The sequence below is a fragment of the Grammomys surdaster genome, unplaced genomic scaffold, assembly GCF_004785775.1.
Source record: "Grammomys surdaster isolate TR1022 unplaced genomic scaffold, NIH_TR_1.0 132, whole genome shotgun sequence".
NCBI classification, from domain to species: domain Eukaryota; kingdom Metazoa; phylum Chordata; class Mammalia; order Rodentia; family Muridae; genus Grammomys; species Grammomys surdaster.
In genome coordinates this window covers 180,486-200,721 of record NW_021604590.1, presented here as the reverse complement: position 1 = coordinate 200,721, position 20,236 = coordinate 180,486, and the positions used below count along the sequence as shown (strand labels likewise).

Below are 20,236 nucleotides of genomic sequence, written 5' to 3'. Positions count from 1 at the left end.
TACTTTCTCAAAGTTCTAGAAGCTAGAGTCCCAAATCAGGCACCAGACAGCATTCTGGTCTCTGATTCCAAGATTATTCCTTGGACACCATAATTTTATATAGGATTAGGAAGATGAGTGTTTCAGCCCTTTTAGAGAATCACAGATTTCATTGATCCCATGACCCATGGCTGGATTTCCCATAGCTATACAAAAGTTTTCCTGAAGCAAAGGTTAATACCTCACAGCCCATTATCTTCCACAGTAAAAGGTCAGCAGCCCTTAAGGAATGCCTAGGTCCATATTAAATTTCTTTAGTCATCACAGGGGAACTGTATAAATTATTACTCAGTCTGAACACTCTAATGACTGAGATAGAGTCGTTCATTTCTGGGCAAGCAAAAACACAGTGCCGTCAGGGTAGGGCAGGCTGTCACGTCCCCACAATAGCTAAGGATTAATAGAGACCATATCTGTTTCCTTTGCTCGTTGCTTCTACTTTTGTTTCCTATGTGTTTTCTAGCCTTGCGATTGTTTTAATGTAACTGTGTTTTCACTCCTTTCTTAACTTTCCACTTACATTTCAGTAGTTCCCCTAGAATCGCATTATATATTAGTTCCAATGTCTTACTAATTGAACTCATCCTAGAGCCTCTCTCCGTCAGCTTTAACATGAATAGATAACTTCTGCTTGCCTCGTTAGGGGCTGCTGGGAGTTTTATAGAGCATACAGCCATCCTTTACACCGGGCTACCCAAATTATTTATTCTGAGACAGCCTTTAGATTTTTCCCTTGGGTCATCAATTCCAACTGGATCTTAGCAGTTAACTTCCAGATCTTGAGGCAAATAGTAATAACAGTTAGTAGATTGGCTTTCCAAGAGAAAGATAAAGAAAACAGAAAAGTTTTCCTGGCCGACACACCATTTTAGGAGAAAGAAATTAAACTAGACGGTAACGTACATTAACCTTTGCACTTCCGGTTTCTGGAAAAAGAACGGCAACCTGGTGCTTAAATCCGCACAGGACCAAACCAGCTGGGGGATGTTGCTCGCTTGTTTTTTTTTTTGTTTTTTGTTTTTGTTTTTGTTTTTTTTTTGGTGGGGGTGTTTGTTTGTTTTTTAACTCAGTTGTGCTCATAACCACTTGGGACCTCATTCACCCTTCCTTCCTGTTGCTGCCGAGGCTGTTGGCCAACAAAAGAATCAATCAGTGTGGACCATGCTCATCTTTGAGCAGCAGAAGTGACATGAGCATTCTTTAAAACTCCCTGCCCTCCTTACAGCAGCACATTGGCGGGATACAATACATGTAGCATTGATGTCCAAACAGTCCGTTTACTGTTTAAAGCATTTCCCCAGAGGTATCTCTCCCTCCCTCCTTCCCTCCCTCCCCCACCCTCACCCCCTCCCCCTCTCCCTCTTTCTCTCCCTCTCCCTCTCCCTCCTGCTCTCACTCCCGCTCTCTCCCTTTCCCTCTCCCCCCCACCACCGTGTGTGTGAATGTTACTTCATACATGTGGATGTCAGAAGACAGCCTCAGGTGTTGCTCCTCACCTCCCACCGAGTTTGAAGCAGGCTCTGTTGTTGCTCGCTGCTCAGTATGCTCGGCCCATGAGCTTCATTCTGGTATTTGCCTCCAGTTTCCCCGACAGGAACATAGACCCGTGCTACTGCCCCTAACTTTACATGGGCTCTTGGGATTGTTATTCAGGTCTTCACATTTGTTTGGCAAGTGCTTTACCTACTGAACCATCTCCCCAATATCAGTGAGCCTCTAAATGGTATGAAAATACACGCATGTGCAAACTTTGAGTCGAGGAATAGGGGGCGCGGCAGTAGAGATTCCACGGTGCTCTCAGCACTCTGTTCTCAGATGGATCCTACAGGCTCCCAAACCAGCCTCCGCTTTTGCAGGAAGCTCCCAGCTTTGACGCTAAGGCATTACCATTTAACTGGCTTTGTGGCCTTGTGTAAGTCACTTAACATCTCTGAATTCACAATCAGGCTGCCTTCCCATAAAATGTAAATGTCTTTCCTCCCCGCCTATCTTACATGGTTGGGCAGATGAGATCATTTAAAGCAGTTTGTAGCACAGGGATGTGACCAGTTTATCACGGTGAAGAATGGGATCACCTTTAAAAGGTGTGTGTGTCTGTCTGTCTGAAGGACCGAACTCACGTCGTCGTGCTTGGTTGCAGGTATCTGTACTCATTAAGCCACCACCATACAGGCCTTGCAAGCAAAGAAGGGTAAATGAAGTCCCAACTGAGGACACTTGCACATGCTTTTGTTTGTTTTTGTTTGTTTGTTTTGGTTTTGGTTTTAAACAAGCAAGCAACATCCTCCAGCTGGTTTGGTCCCGTGTGAAGTTCGTACCCAAACTTTAATAAGTTAGTGCTGGGTGCCATTCACAACTCTGCGCAGCCACACGCTGGACATGCCTGGCTTCCCACTGCTGTCCTCCTTGGAAGAGCTGAGCTGGCTAGTCAGGGCCCGCCCTCTGCCTTGCCCAACCTCTGGCCTGGAGGCTAGCGATCCAAAATGTCATTTTCTGACTCGGGTATCCAGATGCCTGGCCCGGGCAGGCTTGAAATCCAAGTACAGGTGTGCGGCCACGCCCCCAGAGAACCGACCAATCATCGTCAGGATCCCACCCCACCCCCGCCTCCCACAGAGCTGCTGAAAAAACCCGGCCAGGCCCGGGGCTCGCACGGCTCCGCTCCCGAAACGGTCCCGTTAGCCATCCGCGGCTCCCGGGTGACTTCGAAATGGCGCGCGGCAGGATCTGCGGGCTGTCGGTCCGTAACCTGCGCTTTCCCACATCGCTAGGCAGCCACGGCTTCGACGCCAAGGTAAGCGCGTGGGCCACAGGGTTCACCAGAGCGAGGCGACCGGCCTCTTTGACGTGAAGGAGGACGTGAGGCTGAGCACACGCCTCCCTGAGGAGCTGGAGTAGCTAGCACTTGCCACCCACTCGGGGCGGGTAGTTCCTTTTCCAACTCAGGTTTTCCTGGACAGGGTAGAATGCAGAGGAGCAACAGCAAAAGGGTTTGGTTGAGTCTCCACCAGCGAAGCAGAACCATGCAGTGCTAGCTGTGTCCATATGAGACAAGTGACGGGGACCAGGAACTCCTGGGAATGTGGGGTGATTGATGATCCTGCCTCTCTGCCACAGCTCACTGGGTGACTTGTGAAGACTCTGGCCCTTTCTGCTACCCTTTGCTCACCAATGGCGTGAAAGTGTCACAGTCAGGCTATGAAACCAAGTGTCTAGTGACGGTGGGTCACTTGAGAGGGCACTCCTGTGAGATTGCTGTACCTACAGATTAACATATGAGTTCTATCTATGACAGTCTTTAAGAGAGGAAATAAGAGAGGGCAGAGATTTGGGTTCTCTCCTCAGTGCTGAAGTCTTGCTAGCTGAGACTGTTAGAGGCAGGCACCTGGCTGATGCCCTAACTTAAATGAGTGAAGTCTGGTCTTGACAGCCCTGAGTGCCTCCTGCCTCTTCCTGATCCACCAATGTGATGTCACACTAGACTACCAAGAGTTGCATCCATGCAGAGTGAATGCATGAAACCATGCCCAGGATCAAGAAGCATCAATGTTAGGGTCATGGTTACCTATCCCCAAGGAAGAGAAATATGGTCAGGGAGTCATCCCCAGGAACTCCAATTTACAGTGTAATGTCTTACTTCCCAAGAACCTGAAATGTTTGTTTAAAAACAGGCTCCTCAGAATTAAATAAATATTTTACATGAAGAAGAATGTTCCCTATTCTGAGACCTTTAAAAAAATCCTTGTGCCCTTATATATAATATGGTTAATGCCTTAAAAATCTCGTCAGTCCTTTGTGGACTTACATGTAAATGTTCATAATTTTAGCGATTTGTAAAATCCAGATACCTCATTAATTGTGACTGTCTTCACCTCTGTGAGGTTTAACAGCTGAGGATAAATTATATAATTATTAAAGCCTAGATTTGCTCATCAGTAAATTGGGTCCACCAGTATTTACTTTGTGTAAATGCCTGAAAACAGCCTTATACAAAGAAGGCTCCCCACAACAGTTGACTTTATCACTTATTGATGAGGAAACTAAAGCAGAAAGGACTGGAATAAACCTGACTTGGAATGTATGAAAGGTTAAGACAATGTGGTTTGTATAGGAACGGTTAAGACATAGTAAATACTTCTGGGCTTCAGTTGGGTATGAGCTCAGGAGAGGAGAAATGATCTGTCTTAGAAGCTCATAAATACAGAAAATTTCTCTCAGGGAGATAAAGTGGATACAGTATGCTGATTCTCCGGGGCCTTTCCTACAGAATAAGCAGCTTTGCTGTCCTTGATGGTGTTGACTTTGTTAGTCTTGGGATACTGGTCTCAGCACTCCAGCTACTTCCCAGCACTCGGCAGCAAAGAACGTTTCATGAAAAAGACCTAACTGTCCTCAGTGTCTGTGAAAGCAAAGATTTGGGACTCTCAAGCCCGTGTGTATTTACTAGTTGTTTGCTCGAATCCGTGCTCGCCACGTGAGCTCCACAGCTGTGAGCTCGCAACCCAGCTGCTCACAGTTAGAGATGTTCCATGCATCGCTTCCATCATTCAGATGGATGACAAGATACCCTTGGTTGCCGGGCAGTGGTGGCGCATGCCTTTAATCCCAGCACTTGGGAGGCAGAGGCAGGCGGATTTCTGAGTTCGAGGCCAGCCTGGTCTACAGAGTGAGTTCCAGGACAGCCAGGGCTACACAGAGAAACCCTGTCTCAAAAAAAAACAAAAACAAAAACAAAAAAAATAAAAGATACCCTTGGTCTCTTCCTGTCTGTCTCTGAACTGATCCTCTCATTCTTCTCTTTGTCCTCTGCCATGTCCTGCTCCAAAAATAACATAGTCCCCTATGTCCACATCCCTCCCTTTCTAAACTCCTGAGGCTCGTTGTCGCCCCTCACCCCTCAGTCTTTGCATCTTCAAGTCTCAGTCTCACTTGCTTTTTTAGAGATATCTTTTAAGTTTGTAAAAGCATCTTTTGTTTTCCTGTTGTAATTGTCATCTCTGGGGCTTACTGCCTCCGCCTTCTAATCTAGGCCTAGTCCTCGAAGCTTCTAGCCTCTAAACAATCTTTTCTAGGCCTAGACTGTTTTCAGCCTCTGAGGCTTACTGCTGAACAGGCTTACCCTTTCTAGTTCTTTCTGAACTCCAGCTGGCTTATTCAACTCAGCTGTTCTGGCTCAGACTCCTCTCCAAGCTGGTTGATTCAATATAATTTCTCTCAAATTCACCCAAATTGCTCTGTTTGCCCTCACACTAACTCTGGCAATCTTCTAATCTACTGGATCCTTCTCATTCTCTGGCTTGTTTTGTCTTCTCCTGTGTCTAACGTGTCTCTGTACAACTGTTCTGGTAAAAAAAAAAACCTGCCTCCTCCTCTCTCAAGCAGTTTCCCTTTCCTCTCTCTTCTCATGAGAGTTGGCATATCCCATTCTGGCAGATCTTTCTCTGATTTGTCAGTCTGCCGCTAGATTACTCATCACTCTCAAACATGGATGCTTCCTTCTCTAAACTAACTTTTCCTTCACTGTTTGGGGTTAAAAGTGTGTACTAAGAGCATGTCTGTATTCTAGCCAGAAGGATTAAAGGTACGTTCTAAGGCTGAGCCACACCACAACTAGAAGTAGCTTTTTTTCAGCAAATAACACAGTCTGTAGGTTCACAGTGGGATCAAATATCCTGCAACATAAGTTTTAGACTTATTTATTTACGTGTATGAGTGTTTTGCCTGTGTGTATGTGTATGTATGTATGTACGTATACGTATACGTATACGTATACGTATACGTATACGTATACGTATATGTATGTGAGCCTTGGGCATGCCTGGTGCGCATGGAGGTCAGAAGAGGGCATTGGATTCCATGGAAATGAAACTATAGATGGATCTGAGCCAACATGTGGGTGCTGGGAATTGAACCTGGGTCCTATGGAAGAACATCCAGTGCCCGTGACCTCTGAGCCATCTCTCTGGCTTTTTGAACTGTCTAGTTTTCCAGTGGTTATCCCCCCCCTTTTTTTTTTAGAACATTCTGAACTTGACCAAATTCATATTTGGTTCCTTTTGCTTTCTGTACCTGGTCACTTTTATGCTTTTTTTTTTTTTTGCCTGTTTCCTCATTTTATATCTATTTACTTCCTCTCTAATCTGAAATTCATTGTTTCCCTGCTCTTAGACGTGACTTTTTTATTTCTTCCCTTGGTCCCTCTGCCACTTCTCAGGCTATCTGCTGTTTCATCTGTGTCTGTTTCCCAGCCGTTCCTGTGCTGCTCCCTCTTTCCTCTTCAGGGCTTTCTCGTCTCACTCCATAGCCCACCATGATGCCACTCAATCCTTTCAACTTGTGACTACTATCTTTTTTTGTTAACAGAGTCTTCCTGATTCCATTTCTGCCTTCTCACCTCAGGTCCAGCTGCTGTCTAGACATTTTCTGTTCTGTTCAACATTTTTTTTTTTTTGCCTTCATGCTCAACAACGTCTAAATCAGAGACCATCTGATTACCTTTATCTCCCACTCCCAACTCCCTGTATATACACTTCCTTCTGATCTTCCATGAACTTGCTTTCAGTCACAAAGACTCAGAAGCTTCAAGTTATATTTGGCTCATCCTGTCCTATTAACTCTCTCCTACAGCTTTAATGGGGTATTTCTTTTTTCTTATTACTTTAAAAAGCAATGCAATCCTGCAATCCAGAAACAGCCGAGGAGAGTTTAATCCTTGCAGTTTTGCTTTTAGTATCATCTCTTTCCACTTCAAGAACCTAATTGTTGTTCTAAACCAGGATGGGTGCTGTTTTGGTTACTGTTCTATTGCTATAAAGAGACACCATGATCAAGGTGGCTTATAACGAAAGCATTTAGTTGGGGGTTTGTTTTTGGTTTCAGAGGGTGAGTCCATGGCCATCATAGCAAGAACCATGAAGTCAGGCTGACATGGCACTGAAACAGTAGCTGAGAGCTCACATCTGATCCAAAAGTTGCAAGTGTGGGGAGGGGACGGGAGCAGGGATAGGAGACTTGGCTTGGCATGAGCTTTTGAAATCTATAAGCTCACTCTCAGTGACCCACTGACCCAGTGACACATCTCCTCCAATAATACCACACCCAGTCCTAAACAGTTTGCCAACTACTCTGTTCCATTTTTTTGTAACTAGTCAATTATATGAGACTATGGGGCCATTCTTATTCAAACTACCACAGATGTAAACTTTTGAATACATTATTGCCTTCACCATCACTGTTACAGTCTAGACATCTTATTCTGTTTTATGTTACTGTAACAATATCCCCAAGGCTGTGTTATTTATGAAGAAAACGAATTTATGTAGTTTACAGGTATGGAGGTCAAAGAACATGGTGTCACCCTCTGCTCAACTTCTGGTGAGGACCTTGCACAGAATTGTATAATGATAGAGAAGAAGAAAACGGAAGCAAACACATAGAGCATGAGTGTGAGAGAAACCGAGAGAGATACCCAGTTTTCTGACAACCCACTCTCAAATCAGTCCCCCTACTCAGGGGCATCCAACCTCCCCTGCCCCCGGGACCACGGGCCTCCCTACCATTGCTGTCGGGCAAGGCCATCCTCTGCTACATATGTATCTGGAGCCATGGATCTCTCCAGGTACACTCCTTGGTTGGTGGTCTAGACTTTTGGAGAAATGGGTGGTCAGGTCAGTCTATGTTGTTCTTCCAATGGGGTTGCAATCTCCTTCAGCTCCTCCAGTTCTTGTGCCAGCTCTCCCACCAGGTCCTCTGAATTCAGTCTGATGGTTGGTCAGTTGCTGGCCAGACCTCTTGGCCACAGCAACAGTGTTGGGTTTGGTGTCTGCAGACATGATGTATCCCCAGGTGGGACCTTTCCTGATTGGCCCTTCCTCTAATCTCTGTTCCATTTGTTGTCCCTGTTCTTCCTTTGGACAGGACAACAAAAAATTTGGGTTAAAAAATTTTGAAGCAGCTTGGTGGCCTCATCCCTCGACCAGGGGTTGTGCCTATCTACTAGAGGTAGTCTCCACACGTTCTGTCTCCTCCTTGTCTGTGCATTACAGCTAAAGTCAATCCCCTTGGGTCCAGGGACCCTCCAGTGGCTGTCCCCAGTCCCTCATCTTCCCTGACACCTGTTTTTGTTTGATTTCCTGACCCTCTGTACCTCTCTCACATCTCCTACAGTTTCTGATACTGCCACCCTTCTTTCCTCCTCCTCCTTTCCCTCTCCCTTGTCCCCCTCTCCTTCTACCTCCCACAGTCATCCTGTTCCCCCCTCAATGCAGGACTAAAGCATCCACCCCCTGGTCTTCCTTCCTTCTACTCTCCATATGTCTGTAGGTTGTATCATAAGCATTGTGAGCTTTTGGGCTAGTATCCACTTACCAGTGACTACATACCATGTGTGTTCTTTTGTGACTGGGTTACCTCACTCAGGGTGATATTTCCTAGTTCCACCCATGAAGTCATTGTTTTTAATCACTGCATGATAACTCCATTGTGTATGTGTACCACATTTTCTGCATCCATTCTTCAGTTGAGGGGCATCTGGGTTATTTCCAGCTTCTGGCTATTATAAATAAGGCTGCTATGAACATAGTGAAGCATATGTCCTTGTTATATGATGAAGCATCTTTTGGGTAAATGCTCAGGAGTCATATAACTGGGTTTTCAGGTAAAACTAATTCCAATTTTTTTCAGGATTCATCAGACTGATTTCCAAAGCAGTTTTACTAGCTTGCAGTCTCACTAGCAATGGAGGAGTGTTCCTCTTTCTCCACATATTCACCAACATCTGCTGTCACCTGCATTTTTGATCTTAGCCATTCTGACTGCTGTGAGTGGAATCTCAGGGTCGTTTTGATTTCCATTTCCCTGATGACTAAGGATGTTGAGCATTTCTTTAAGTGTTTTTCAGCCATTCAAGATTCCTCAGTTGAGAATTCCCTATTTAGCTCTGTTCCCCATTTTTAAATAGGGTTATTTGGTTCTCTGGAGTCTAACTTCTTGAGTTCTTTGTATATTTTGGATATTAGTCCTCTATCAGATGTAGGGTTGGTAAAGATCTCTTCCTAATCTGTTGATTGCCATTTTGTCCTATTATTAGTGTCCCTTGCTTTACAGAAGCTTTTCAATTTTATGAGGTTGCATTTGTCAATTGTTGACTTAAAGCATAAGCCATAGGTGTTCTGTTCAGAAAGTTTTCCCCTATGCCCAAGTATTCGAGGCTCTTCCCTACTTTCTCTTCTATTAGATTCAGAGTTTCTGGATTTACGTGGAGGTCCTTGATCCACTTAGACTTGAGCTTTGTACAAGGAGATAAGAATGGATCAATTTTCATTCTTCTACATGCTGCCTTCCAGTTGAACCAGCACCATTTGTTGAAAATGCTCTTTTTCCCACTGGATGGTTTTAGCTTCTTTGTCAAAGATCAAGTGACCATAGGTGTGTGGGTTCATTTCTGGGTCTTCAATTTTATTCCATTGATGTACTTGCCTGTTTCTGTACCAATACCATGCAGTTTTTAATCACTATTGCTCTATAGTATAGCTTGAGGTCAGGGATGGTGATTCCCCCAGAAGTTCTTTTATTGTTGAGAATAGTTTTAGCTATCCTAGGATTTTTGTTGTTCCAAATGAATTTGAAAATGTCTCTTTCTAACTCTATGAAGAATTGAGTTGGAATTTTGATGGGAATTGCATTGAATTTATAGATTGCTTTTGGTAATATGGCCATGTCTACTATTTTAATCCTGCCAATCAATAAGCATGGGAGATCTTTCCATCTTCTGAGATCTTCTTTGATTTCTTTCTTCAGGGATTTGAAGTTCTTGTCATACAGATCTTTCCTTCCTTGGTTAGAGTCACACCAAGATATTTTATATTATTTGTGATTATTGTGAAGGGTATTGTTTCCCTAATTTCTTTCTCCTGCCTTTTATCCTTTGAATAGAGGAAGGCTACTGACTTGTTTGAGTTAATTTTATATCCAGCCACTTTGTTGAAGTTGTTTATCCGTTGTAGGAGCTCTCTGGTAGAATTTTTTGGGTCCCTTGTATACACTAACATATCATCTGCAAATAGTGATATCTTGACTTCCCCTTTCCAATTTGTATCCCTTTGGTCTTTTTTTATTGTCTAATTGTTCTGGCTAGAACTTCCAGTGCTATATTGAATAGGTAGGGAGAGAGTGGGCAGACTTCTCTTGTCCCTGATTTTAATGGGGTTGCTTTGGGTTTCTCCCCATTAGTTTGATGCTGGTTATTGGTTTGCTGTATATTACTTTTACTATATTTATGGATGCACCTTGAATTCCTGATCTCTCCAATACTTTTAACATGAATGGGTGGTATTTTGTCAAAGGCTTTTTCCCCATCCAATGAGATGACCATGTGATTGTTTTGAGTTTGTTTATATACTGGATTACAGTGATGGATTTCCATATATTGAAACATCCCTGCCTCCCTGGGATGAAGCCTACTTGATCATGATAGATGATCGTTTTGATGCGTTCTTGGATTCAGTTTGTGAGAATTTTATTAAGTATTCTTGCGTAGATATTCATAAGGGAAATTGGTCTGTAGTTCTCTTTCTTTGTTAGGTCTTTTGTGGTTTAGGTTTGAAGAATATTGATATTAGGTCTTCTTTAAAGATCTGATAGAAGTCTGCACTAAAACCAACTGGCCCTGGGCTTTTCTTGGTTTGGAGACTTTTAATGACTGCTGCTATTTCTTTAGGGGTTATGGAACTCTTTAGATAGTTCATCTGTTCCTGATTTAACTTTGGTACCTGGTATCTGTCTAGAAAATCATCCATTTCATCCAGGTTTTCCAGTTTTGTTGAGTATAGAATTTTGTAGTCAGATCTGTTTTTTTTTTAATTTCCACAGTTTCTGTTGTTATATCTCCCTTTTCATTCCTGATTTTGTTAATTTGGATACTGTCTCTGTGCCCTCTGGTTAGTCTGGCTAAGGGTTTGTCTATCTTGTTGATTTTCTCGAAAAACCAGCTCCTAGTTTTGTTGATTCTTTGTACAGTTATTTTTGTTTCTACTTGGTTGATTTCAGCCCTGAGTTTGCTTATTTCCTGCCCTCTACTCCTCTTGGTGTATTTGCTTCTTTTTGTTCTAGAGCTTTCAAGTGTGCTGTAAAGCTACTAGTGTATGCTCTCCCCAGTTTCTTTTTTTTTTTCTTTTAGACTTTCCCCCCTTCCCTTCTCCCAATTGCTCTGTATTCTACCCTACCCCCAACCCCTGCTCACTCCAGCCTAAAGTGGTTTTTTTTTTTATTGTATGTAAGTACACTGTAGCTGTCCTCAGACACCCATATGAGGGCATCAGATCTCATTATGGATGGTTGTGAGCCACCATTCGGTTGCTGGGATTTGAACTCATGACCTCTCAAAGAGCAGTCAGTGCTGTTAACCACTGGCCCATCTCACCAGCCTGATCTCTCTTGTTTCTTTATGGAGGCACTCAGAGCTATGAGTTTTCCACTTAATACTGCTTTCATTGTGTCCCATAAGTTTGGATATGCTGTGCTTTCATTTTCATTGAATTCTAAAAAGTTTTTAATTTCTTTATTTCTTCCCTGACCAAGTTATCATTGAGTAGATAGTTGTTCAGCTTCCACATATATGTGGGCTTTCTCTTGTTTCTGTTGTTATTGAAGACCAGTCTTAGTCCATGGTGGTCTGACAGACTTCATGAGATTGATTCAGTCTTCTTGTATCTGTTGAGGTTTGTTTTGTGTCTGAGTATATGGTCAGTTTTTGAGAAGGTACCATGAGGTACTGAAAAGGGTCAAAAATTCTGTAGATATCTGTTAAATCCATTTGGTTCATACCTTCTTTTAGTTTCACTGTGTTTCTGTTTAATTTCTGTTTCCATAATCTGTCCATTGGTAAGAGTGTGGTGTTGAAATATCCCACTATTATTGTGTGAGGTGCAATGTGTGTTTTGAGCTTTAGTAAAGTTTCTTTTACAAATGTGGGTATCCTCGCATTTGAGGCATTGATGTTCAGAATTGAGAGTTCATCCTGGTGGATTTTTCCTTTGATAAGTATGTAGTGCCCTTCTCCATCTTTTTTGATATCTTTTGGCTGAAAATCTATTTTGTTAGATATTGGAATGGAGACTCCAGCTTGTTTCTTGGGACCATTTGCTTGGGAAATTTTTCCCATCCTTTTACTTTAAGGGAATGTCTGCCTTTGACTCTGAGGTGTGTTTCTTGTATGCAGCAGAATGCTGGGTCCTGCTTATGTATCCAGTCTGTCAGTCTATGTCTTTTTATTGGAGAACTGAGTTAATTGATGTTGAGAGATATTAGGGTCCAATGATCGTTGATTCCTGTTATTTTTGTTGTTAGAGTTTGAATTATGTTGGTGTGTTTCTCTTCTTTTGGGTGTGTTGTGAAAAGATTAATTTCTTGTTTTTTCTTGGGTATCGTTTCCCTCCTTTGTATTGGACTTTTTCTTCTATTATCTTCTGTGGGGATGGATTAGTGGAAAGGTATTGTTTAAATTTGGTTTTGTCTTGGAATACTTTGGTTTCTCCATCTATGGTAATTGCAAGTTTTGCCGAGTATAGTAGTCTGGGCTGGCATTTTTGTTCTGTTAGGGTTTGTATGACATCAGCCCAGGATCTTCTGGCTTTTATAGTCTCTGGTGAGAAGTCTGGTGTAATTCTGGTAGGTCTGCCTTTATATGTTACTTGACCTTTCTCTCTTACGGCTTTCAATATTCTTTCCTTGTTCTGTGCATTTGGAGTTTGATTATGTGATGAGAGGAATTTCTTTTCTGATCCCATCTGTTTGGTGTTCTGTAGGCTTCTTGTATGTTTATTAGCATTTCTTTCTTTAGGTTAGGAAAGTTTTCTTCTATAATTCGTTGAAGATGTTTAGGGCCCTTCGAGTTGGGAATCTTCACTTTCTTCTATGCCTGTTATTCTCAACTTCAGTCTTTTCATTGTGTCCTGGATTTCTTGAATGTTTTGAGATAGGAGCTTTTTGCTTTTTGTATTTTCTTTGCCTGGAATGTCGATGTCTTCCATTGTATCTTCTGCCGCTGAGATTCTAGCTCTTGAATTCTGTTGGTGATGCTTGCATCTGTGACTCCTGTTCTCTTTTCTAGGTTTTCCATCTCCAGGTCTGACTCCCTTTGAGTTTTCTTTAATGATTCTACTTCCGTTTTTAGATCCTGGTTTGTTTTTGTTCAATTCCTTCACCTGTTTTATCATGTTCTGTATTTCTTTAAGGGATTTATGTGTTTCCTCTTTAAGGGCTTCTACTTGTTTACTTGTGTTCTCCTGTCTTTCTTTAGGGGAGTTCTTTATGTCTTTCTTAAGGTCCTCTATCATCTCCTCATGAAATGAGAGTTTAGATGAGTTTTAAGGGTGTTTTGAGGGTTTTAAGGGTGTGTTGAGGTATCCAGGACTTGCTGTGGTGAGAGAACTGGGTTCTGATGTTGCCAAGTCAAATTGGTTTCTGTTGCTTACGTTCTTTTTTGTTTGTTTTGTTTTGTTTTTGTTTTTGTTTTTGTTTTTTCGAGACAGGGTTTCTCTGAATATCCCTGGCTGTCTTGTAACTCACTCTGTAGACCAGGCTGGCCTTGAACTCAGAAATCTGCCTGCCTCTGCCTCCCAAGTGCTGGGATTAAAGACGTGCACCACCACTGCCCGGCTGTTGCTTATGATCTTATGCTTGCCTCTCACCATTTGGTTATCTCTGGTGTTATCTGGCCTCCCTGTCTCTGACTGGAGCCTGTCCTTCCTGTGAGCCTGCGATCCTGTGAACCTGGGGAGTTGAGCTGCAACTGGGGTGTGGGCTGTGTGGGATCAGGTCCTGCACCAGGACTCTGCTCCCAGCCAGCAGAGGTGAGAACTGGAAGGCACTCATAGGGGCCCCTATACACCAGGTCTAGGGGCTGGGTTTAAGGTCTCACCTGTGAAGCTGGGTGTGTCTGAATACCTGGGGAGTCGAGCTGTAAGTGGTATGTGTGCTGCGTGGGATCGGGTCCAGCACCAGGTCTCCACTCCTGGCAGTCCCCGCTCCAGGCCAACACCAAAGGTAAATCTTTTTAGGGAAATTTGATCCAAAACTCTTGGGTTTAAAAATAAACTTAAAACCAAATTTTGACATCATTGCAAACCAGTTTAAGAATATAATCATTTGGAGCCAAGAAGGAAGCTTAGTAGGAGAGCATCTGCTAAGCATGTACAAGCCTTGGGGTCCATCTCCACTGCTCCCCTAAAACTGTGGAGTTATAGTTCTGTACTACTGTACATCCTTAGGAGTACTTTTCTTCAGTTCATTCCGATTTCTGCTGTGCTCTCTGGGGTACATCAAATGTTCCATCAGATTGGAGCTCTGTATATCTGTCACAGCACTTCTATTTTCTTTTCTAGACAGGGTTTCTCTGTGTATGTAGCCTTGGCTATCTTGAAACTCGCTCTGTAGACCAGGCTGGCCTCCAACTCTCAGAGATCCACCTGCCTCTGCTTTCCAAATACTGGGACTAAAAATGTGTTTGCATTTTGGGACTCTTTTTTCCTACAGCACACAGACCCTGACTGCTCAGCTGCCTATGTTGTCATAGAAACGGATTCAGAAGATAGATTCAAGGGCTATGGCATTATGCTCACTCTAGGGAAAGACCCAGAAGTTGGTGAGTTTGAAAACTCTCTTAAGTTTCCAGAATGTTTCATTTTCATGTAGATTCGATTTTTACTTTACCTTTCTCTGTATTTGCACTGCTCAAATGGAATAAAAACAATGCTTTGTAATTTGTTGCTTTGCTGGGAGAAACCAAAAAGTAACAGTATTTGGTCTTTCTCATAATTATCTCTAGTTCGCTGTAAATTTCTGAAATCGGTATCAATTTCCCTGTGTCAAAGTATAGCTAGCAGAGTATTGCCCACTGCTTTTTAACTTCAGACTGTTGTAGAGCTTTGAGGACTAAATAAGGCAAGTGGCTGAGGGTGAGGGGAGAACGGGTATGTCATAAAACGTATAAACATTTATTGTTGTATGTGCTGTGAGTCTACTCAGTTCACAGTATTTCATACCAAGCTGCTTTCCAAAAATAGCCTGGGCTGTCCTGGAACTCACTCTGGAGACCAGGCTGGCCTCAAACTCAGAATTCCGCCTGCCTCTGCCTCCCAAGTGTTGGGATTAAAGGCATGTGCCACCACTGCCCGACTGTTGTAAACTTTCTCAAAACTGGATGAGATCTCAGTGATGATATTGAACACTCCCTCATATTGTAGAGCTAGAAAACTCAGTCCAGACTGGTACTTAGCAAGCGAAGAACTGGATGTTCCAAAGCACTTTCTATCTAGGACACTGATCGGTTGATTGATTGATTGATTGATTGATTGGTTGATTGATTGCTTGATTGATCGATTGACTGAGTGATTGATTGATTGACTGACTAATTGATTGATTGATTGATTCTGTGTATGTACAGGTAGCTTGCACATGTGAGCATACATGTGGAATCCAGAGATCAATTTCAGGTATTGTTTCTTAGGTGCCGTCCACCTTGTTTTTTGAGACAGTGTTTTTCATTTGCCTGAAGTCAACAATGCCAAGACCCACCCACCTTCACCTCCGCAGCACCGGAATTCCAAGTATACTTATCACACTCAGCTTTGGTTTTTCACACGAGTTTTAGGGCTTGAACTCAGGTCCTCATTCTTGCAAGACAAGTACTAACCAACTGAGCCACCTTCCCAGTCCCTTTCTAGAACATTTAAATGCAGCCTTTTGTCTGCATTCACAACATATACACATAGTACAGCATTCAAGAAGTACAAGAAGGTCACTTTCACAAGATGAGTTCCAATAGATATTTTAAAACAAATAAGTTCACATGTGTGTGCAAATAGCAAGGGAAAATTTTTCAAGCTTTCAGTGGATACTACCAAATTTGCTCCCTTGCCATTTCTGCCACAGCACCCACAGGGCACATATTGGTCACCTTGCAAGTTAGTCTACCCTGCACGTGACTGAAGAGCTGATATGTGCGCATTCTCAGGGCATTTGAAACATAATTTTTAAAAGGAAAAGAAACAGCTGGTGAGATGGCCCAGTGGATAAAGTTGCTTGCTGCCAATTCTGACTTGAGTTCGGTTCCCATAACTTACATGACAGAAGGGATACATCCTTCTGTGGCAGGTTGTCCTCATGCCTGAGAGCCCAACTGTTAAGAGCACTTGTTCTGGCAGAGGACCTGGGTAATTATGAATACCACAGGGCAGTTTACAACCCTTTATATCTTTAAATCTGGTGTCACCTCCTGGCCTCCACAGGTACCAGGCATGTGTATGGCACACATGCATACATGCAAGCAAACACTGACAACTTAAACACATACATACATACATACATACATACATACATACATACACACACACACACGTGGGGAAAGAATAACAAACCAGAGTCCCATATAAGAAGAATGCATGAATTTACTGGGAATCAGATATAAAAGGTAAAATTAGTAATACAATGTAAAAATTACTGTTTTTTTAAAAAAAAATGTATCTAAACTGCACAGAGAAGATTTCTGTCCCTCACCAAAGGTTTGGGGAACCGAGGTGAGTCCAAAGAGTTAATAAAACCTACCTGCTGTGTAAAGAGGAGACAAGATAAGGGTTCAGCAACTCATCCCCACATCCTGCTTTCCCCTTAAGTCAAGGGTCTCCTCGAAAAGTTTCCCACAAGGTAGTGACTGCTGACCAAGGTAGATTCGTGACCTGTTGCTGACTTCTGCAACTTTAATCATGCCTGTCTGAGTGCCGGGCAGTTTACGAAGTGGCTGTCTTTCTCCATACTGCACACTATATAGCACAACCCTAGCACATTCTGTAATCCACACAGTGAGCTTATAAAACCTGGGGCAGGCCACCGAAACCACTCTGTTCGTAACAAAGGCAAGTCTTTGAACGTCACTGCCTTCACACAGTAGAGGGACCCCGAGCACTAAGACAGACAATGAGATGCTGTTCTTCTGTTGTACTAAAATGGCATTACCTGCCCTACCCACAATCCTGACAGAGGTCTTAGGGCAGGGATCTCCTTGTGATTTTGGTACATGTTCCTTTTGTACTAATGTTCTTGGCACGAACTCCATTCGTGCTTCATTCAGTCCCTGCCTTGTTTTCCCTTGACCATTTTCCACATTTTCCTGACCACATTCTGATAGAATCCATTTAAAATTTGATCTTCTGTGTATTTCATGGGACTCACTGTGAACTTGAATCAAAGAAATTTTTTATTAATTCAGCATTATTCCTATCATCTTTGTCAACCCATTTATTAAGTTATTATTTTAAGTTAACTATCGCCTCCCAAAATAAGAAAAAAAAATAGTGTGTTCCTCGTTACTAAAGAGTATGAATATGTATGTGTGACCAAGAAACAGGTAAAGCAGGTTGTATATTAATGTATAGAGTATACCAAGTCGTCTTTTTGTTGAATGTTTTTTTTTTCTCCTCAACTCATCTTGCAAGAGAAAACTCTTGGGTTTAGTCAACAAGAATCTACCTTTAACAGAGTCATAGCAACCTGTCCCCTGAACCTTCACCCAGCCAATACCCTGTTCTGAAAGATATCTGTATTCCCCCTGAACACCCACACTCCAGTGTCATCCCCTCCCCCATGTCCTGCCTTTCTGTGTTTATAACCCCTGTGTGAATGAGTAAAAATTACGATTTGAAAAAACTAAATAAATTTAAAAAAAAATCTGCCTTTAAGGCTAATTTTTGATATATGTATTTCCCCATGCTAGAGCCAAAACACCACAACCTAAATATATATTGAATACAGAAAATTTTAGTTAATTTTTACAGTACCTTCATGTCAAGGAAAATCCACATACTGCAGATGAATTTTTCACTATGGTTTGTTCCATTCACTCTTTTGAGTCATAGACATTGAGATCATCCTTAGCTTTTGTTAAATGCATTTGCTATTGTGGTGCAAGCATAGGCTGCCTTAGCCAGTGATCTATAGCAGCGACCAAAGCCACGAGGCCAGAGTTGGATGTAGATAATTAAATACCTCACTGTTAGTCACTAAATACTTCAGAGTTTTGTTCTAATACAGGAACATCAACCATCAAAGAATGAGGCGGATACTGTGTTCTTACAGTTTTATGGCATAAATATCCCAACTAGAATGATTCCATTCCATTAACAATAGCCCCTAGGGGAACCCAGAATGGCTGGTTCAGTCCTGATACATCCATCAGCAAGTGTGTAATTACTGGAAAGCCGTGTTAGTCAGAGGCCAGGCACACCTGATGTGGTGCTGCTTTCAAAACGTTTTCCTCTTAAATATTATTGACGGTAAAACTGTACCCCTGTAGCTATCCTATTAACTGACCTAAAGATTTACTGTGGAAGCAATACAACACCAAACAAAATTATCCAAGTCTTTTGTAATGAGTTAATTGCTTTGGGGGCAAGTCAATGATATGGTTAGTTTCGTCTTAGGCACATGAACTAAATGTGTCCTAGAAAGAACAAAGTCTGGAAAAGGCTTTCACTTGCACATATGAGCCAAGTGTCCTACCGGGCGTTCCCTCCTAGGACCTCTTCAAATAACTCAATGAAGCCTTTTAAAGCACCAAAAATAAATAATTTATGGTGATGCTAACCCAAATCATGCGTAACCTTCAAACTGTGTATGAAAAATGTAGTATAAGTCATGGGGGAAAGTTTAATGCTATGATGTACTTTACCATTTTATGAAAGTATACCATATGCAAGTAATTTTATCTTCAGTAGTGTATGTTGCTGTGAAGTGAATATCTTTACTTGCCAGGATTTAAAAATCGATTTAAATGCTATGTAAGTCAGACCGTTCTTATCCTTTCCAGACAGTGAATTAACAAGGTCTAGCTTTGAATCTCACTGCCCATCACATTACCCAGTAAATAGGAAAATAACTTGGGAATAATATTTAAACTTGCATGTCTATGATTTTGCTTAGCAAAATATTTTTGCTCAACTCAGTATGTAGACTTCCATCTGTTGTAGCTGTGTTCAGTTCTTAGCTATAGTAGACACAGACACATTTTAGAATTTTAGAATTTATATGGGGATTTTCTTGTATCTTTTGTTATTTTCATAAAATGTCCATTCTAATTTGCTCATCATATATTAGTGCCTCAGTTTCCTGACTGCATATTAAAACATGAACAAGAATGAAATCCTATTTTGATAGTTGTCGGTGCTGTGAATGCCCTTACCTACTACGTGCTTGACAAGGATCTCAGGGATATTGTTGGTGACTTTAGAGGCTTCTGCCGAGAGCTCACAAGTGATGAGCAGTTCAGACTGGTAAGAGATGTATTTTGTTTTGTTTTAAAAGGTGTGTGTGTCTGTCTGTCTGTCTGTCTGTCTGTCTGTCTGTCTGTCTGTGTCTGTGTGTCTCTACGTATGTATCTATATAGGCCAAAAGAGGGTGTCAGATGTTCTGGAGTTTGTAAGTCACCCGATGCAAATACTAGGAATCAAACTCCAGTTCTGATCAGCAAGTGCCCTTATCCTCTGAGCTATTTCTCCAGCTCAGGGATAATGTTTTATCGAAACATTTATGTTTATAAATGATGTTTCTACAGTCTATGATGTCCCTTGATTGTAACAAATATAAAAGTAGAGAAGGATTTTCAAGTTTTTCATAAACAATTTCATTCAGTTAAATTAAGGCTTGAGCCATCTAGATCATCAGTGTTTTGAAATAGGCAGTTCTTTTCTATGAGACTTGAATCTGAATGTATCTGGATCTCAAGAAATCTAGCTATTATATACCACACTGACCACTGTCTAGAAAAAGAGTGCAGCCAGGCCTCTGGTGGTAGTTTATGCCTATAAATCTCAGCACTTAGAATGTGATCACCATGGGTTTGAGACTATACTTGGGCTATAGAGTAAGAATCTGTTTCAAAAAGACAAAAGAAAGAGGTCTAAAAGATTAAAAAGTCCAAATGGGCAACCCTCGGTGGGGAGGGGATGTGAATAGTACTGGCATGATAGGAGTAGCTAGTAGGGTAGAAGATATTAAAGGAAAACTAAGAACGCAGAAGAGCAACATGCTTCATACACACACACACACACACACACACACACACACATATATGTCAGTATCTGAACCATAAGGTCAAAGGATGAAAAAACAAAGCACTAAAGAAAAGATTCTTACTCCAGTAATGTAG

At 42.0% G+C, this 20,236-nt stretch overlaps 1 protein-coding gene across 2 annotated transcripts in view; it reads left to right on the top strand.

Moving 5' to 3' along the window:
* The first annotated feature begins 2,728 nt into the window (after positions 1–2,728).
* Positions 2,729–20,236, top strand: part of Enosf1 (enolase superfamily member 1) — a 36,610-nt gene continuing 19,102 nt past the window's right edge. For both annotated transcript variants that reach the window (XM_028762222.1, XM_028762220.1), the window contains exons 1-3: positions 2,729–2,833; positions 14,572–14,680; positions 19,246–19,361. In XM_028762222.1, the coding sequence (XP_028618055.1) occupies positions 2,750–2,833; positions 14,572–14,680; positions 19,246–19,361 (309 nt within the window). In that variant the 5' untranslated portion in view covers positions 2,729–2,749. The remainder of the gene's footprint in view (positions 2,834–14,571; positions 14,681–19,245; positions 19,362–20,236) is intronic.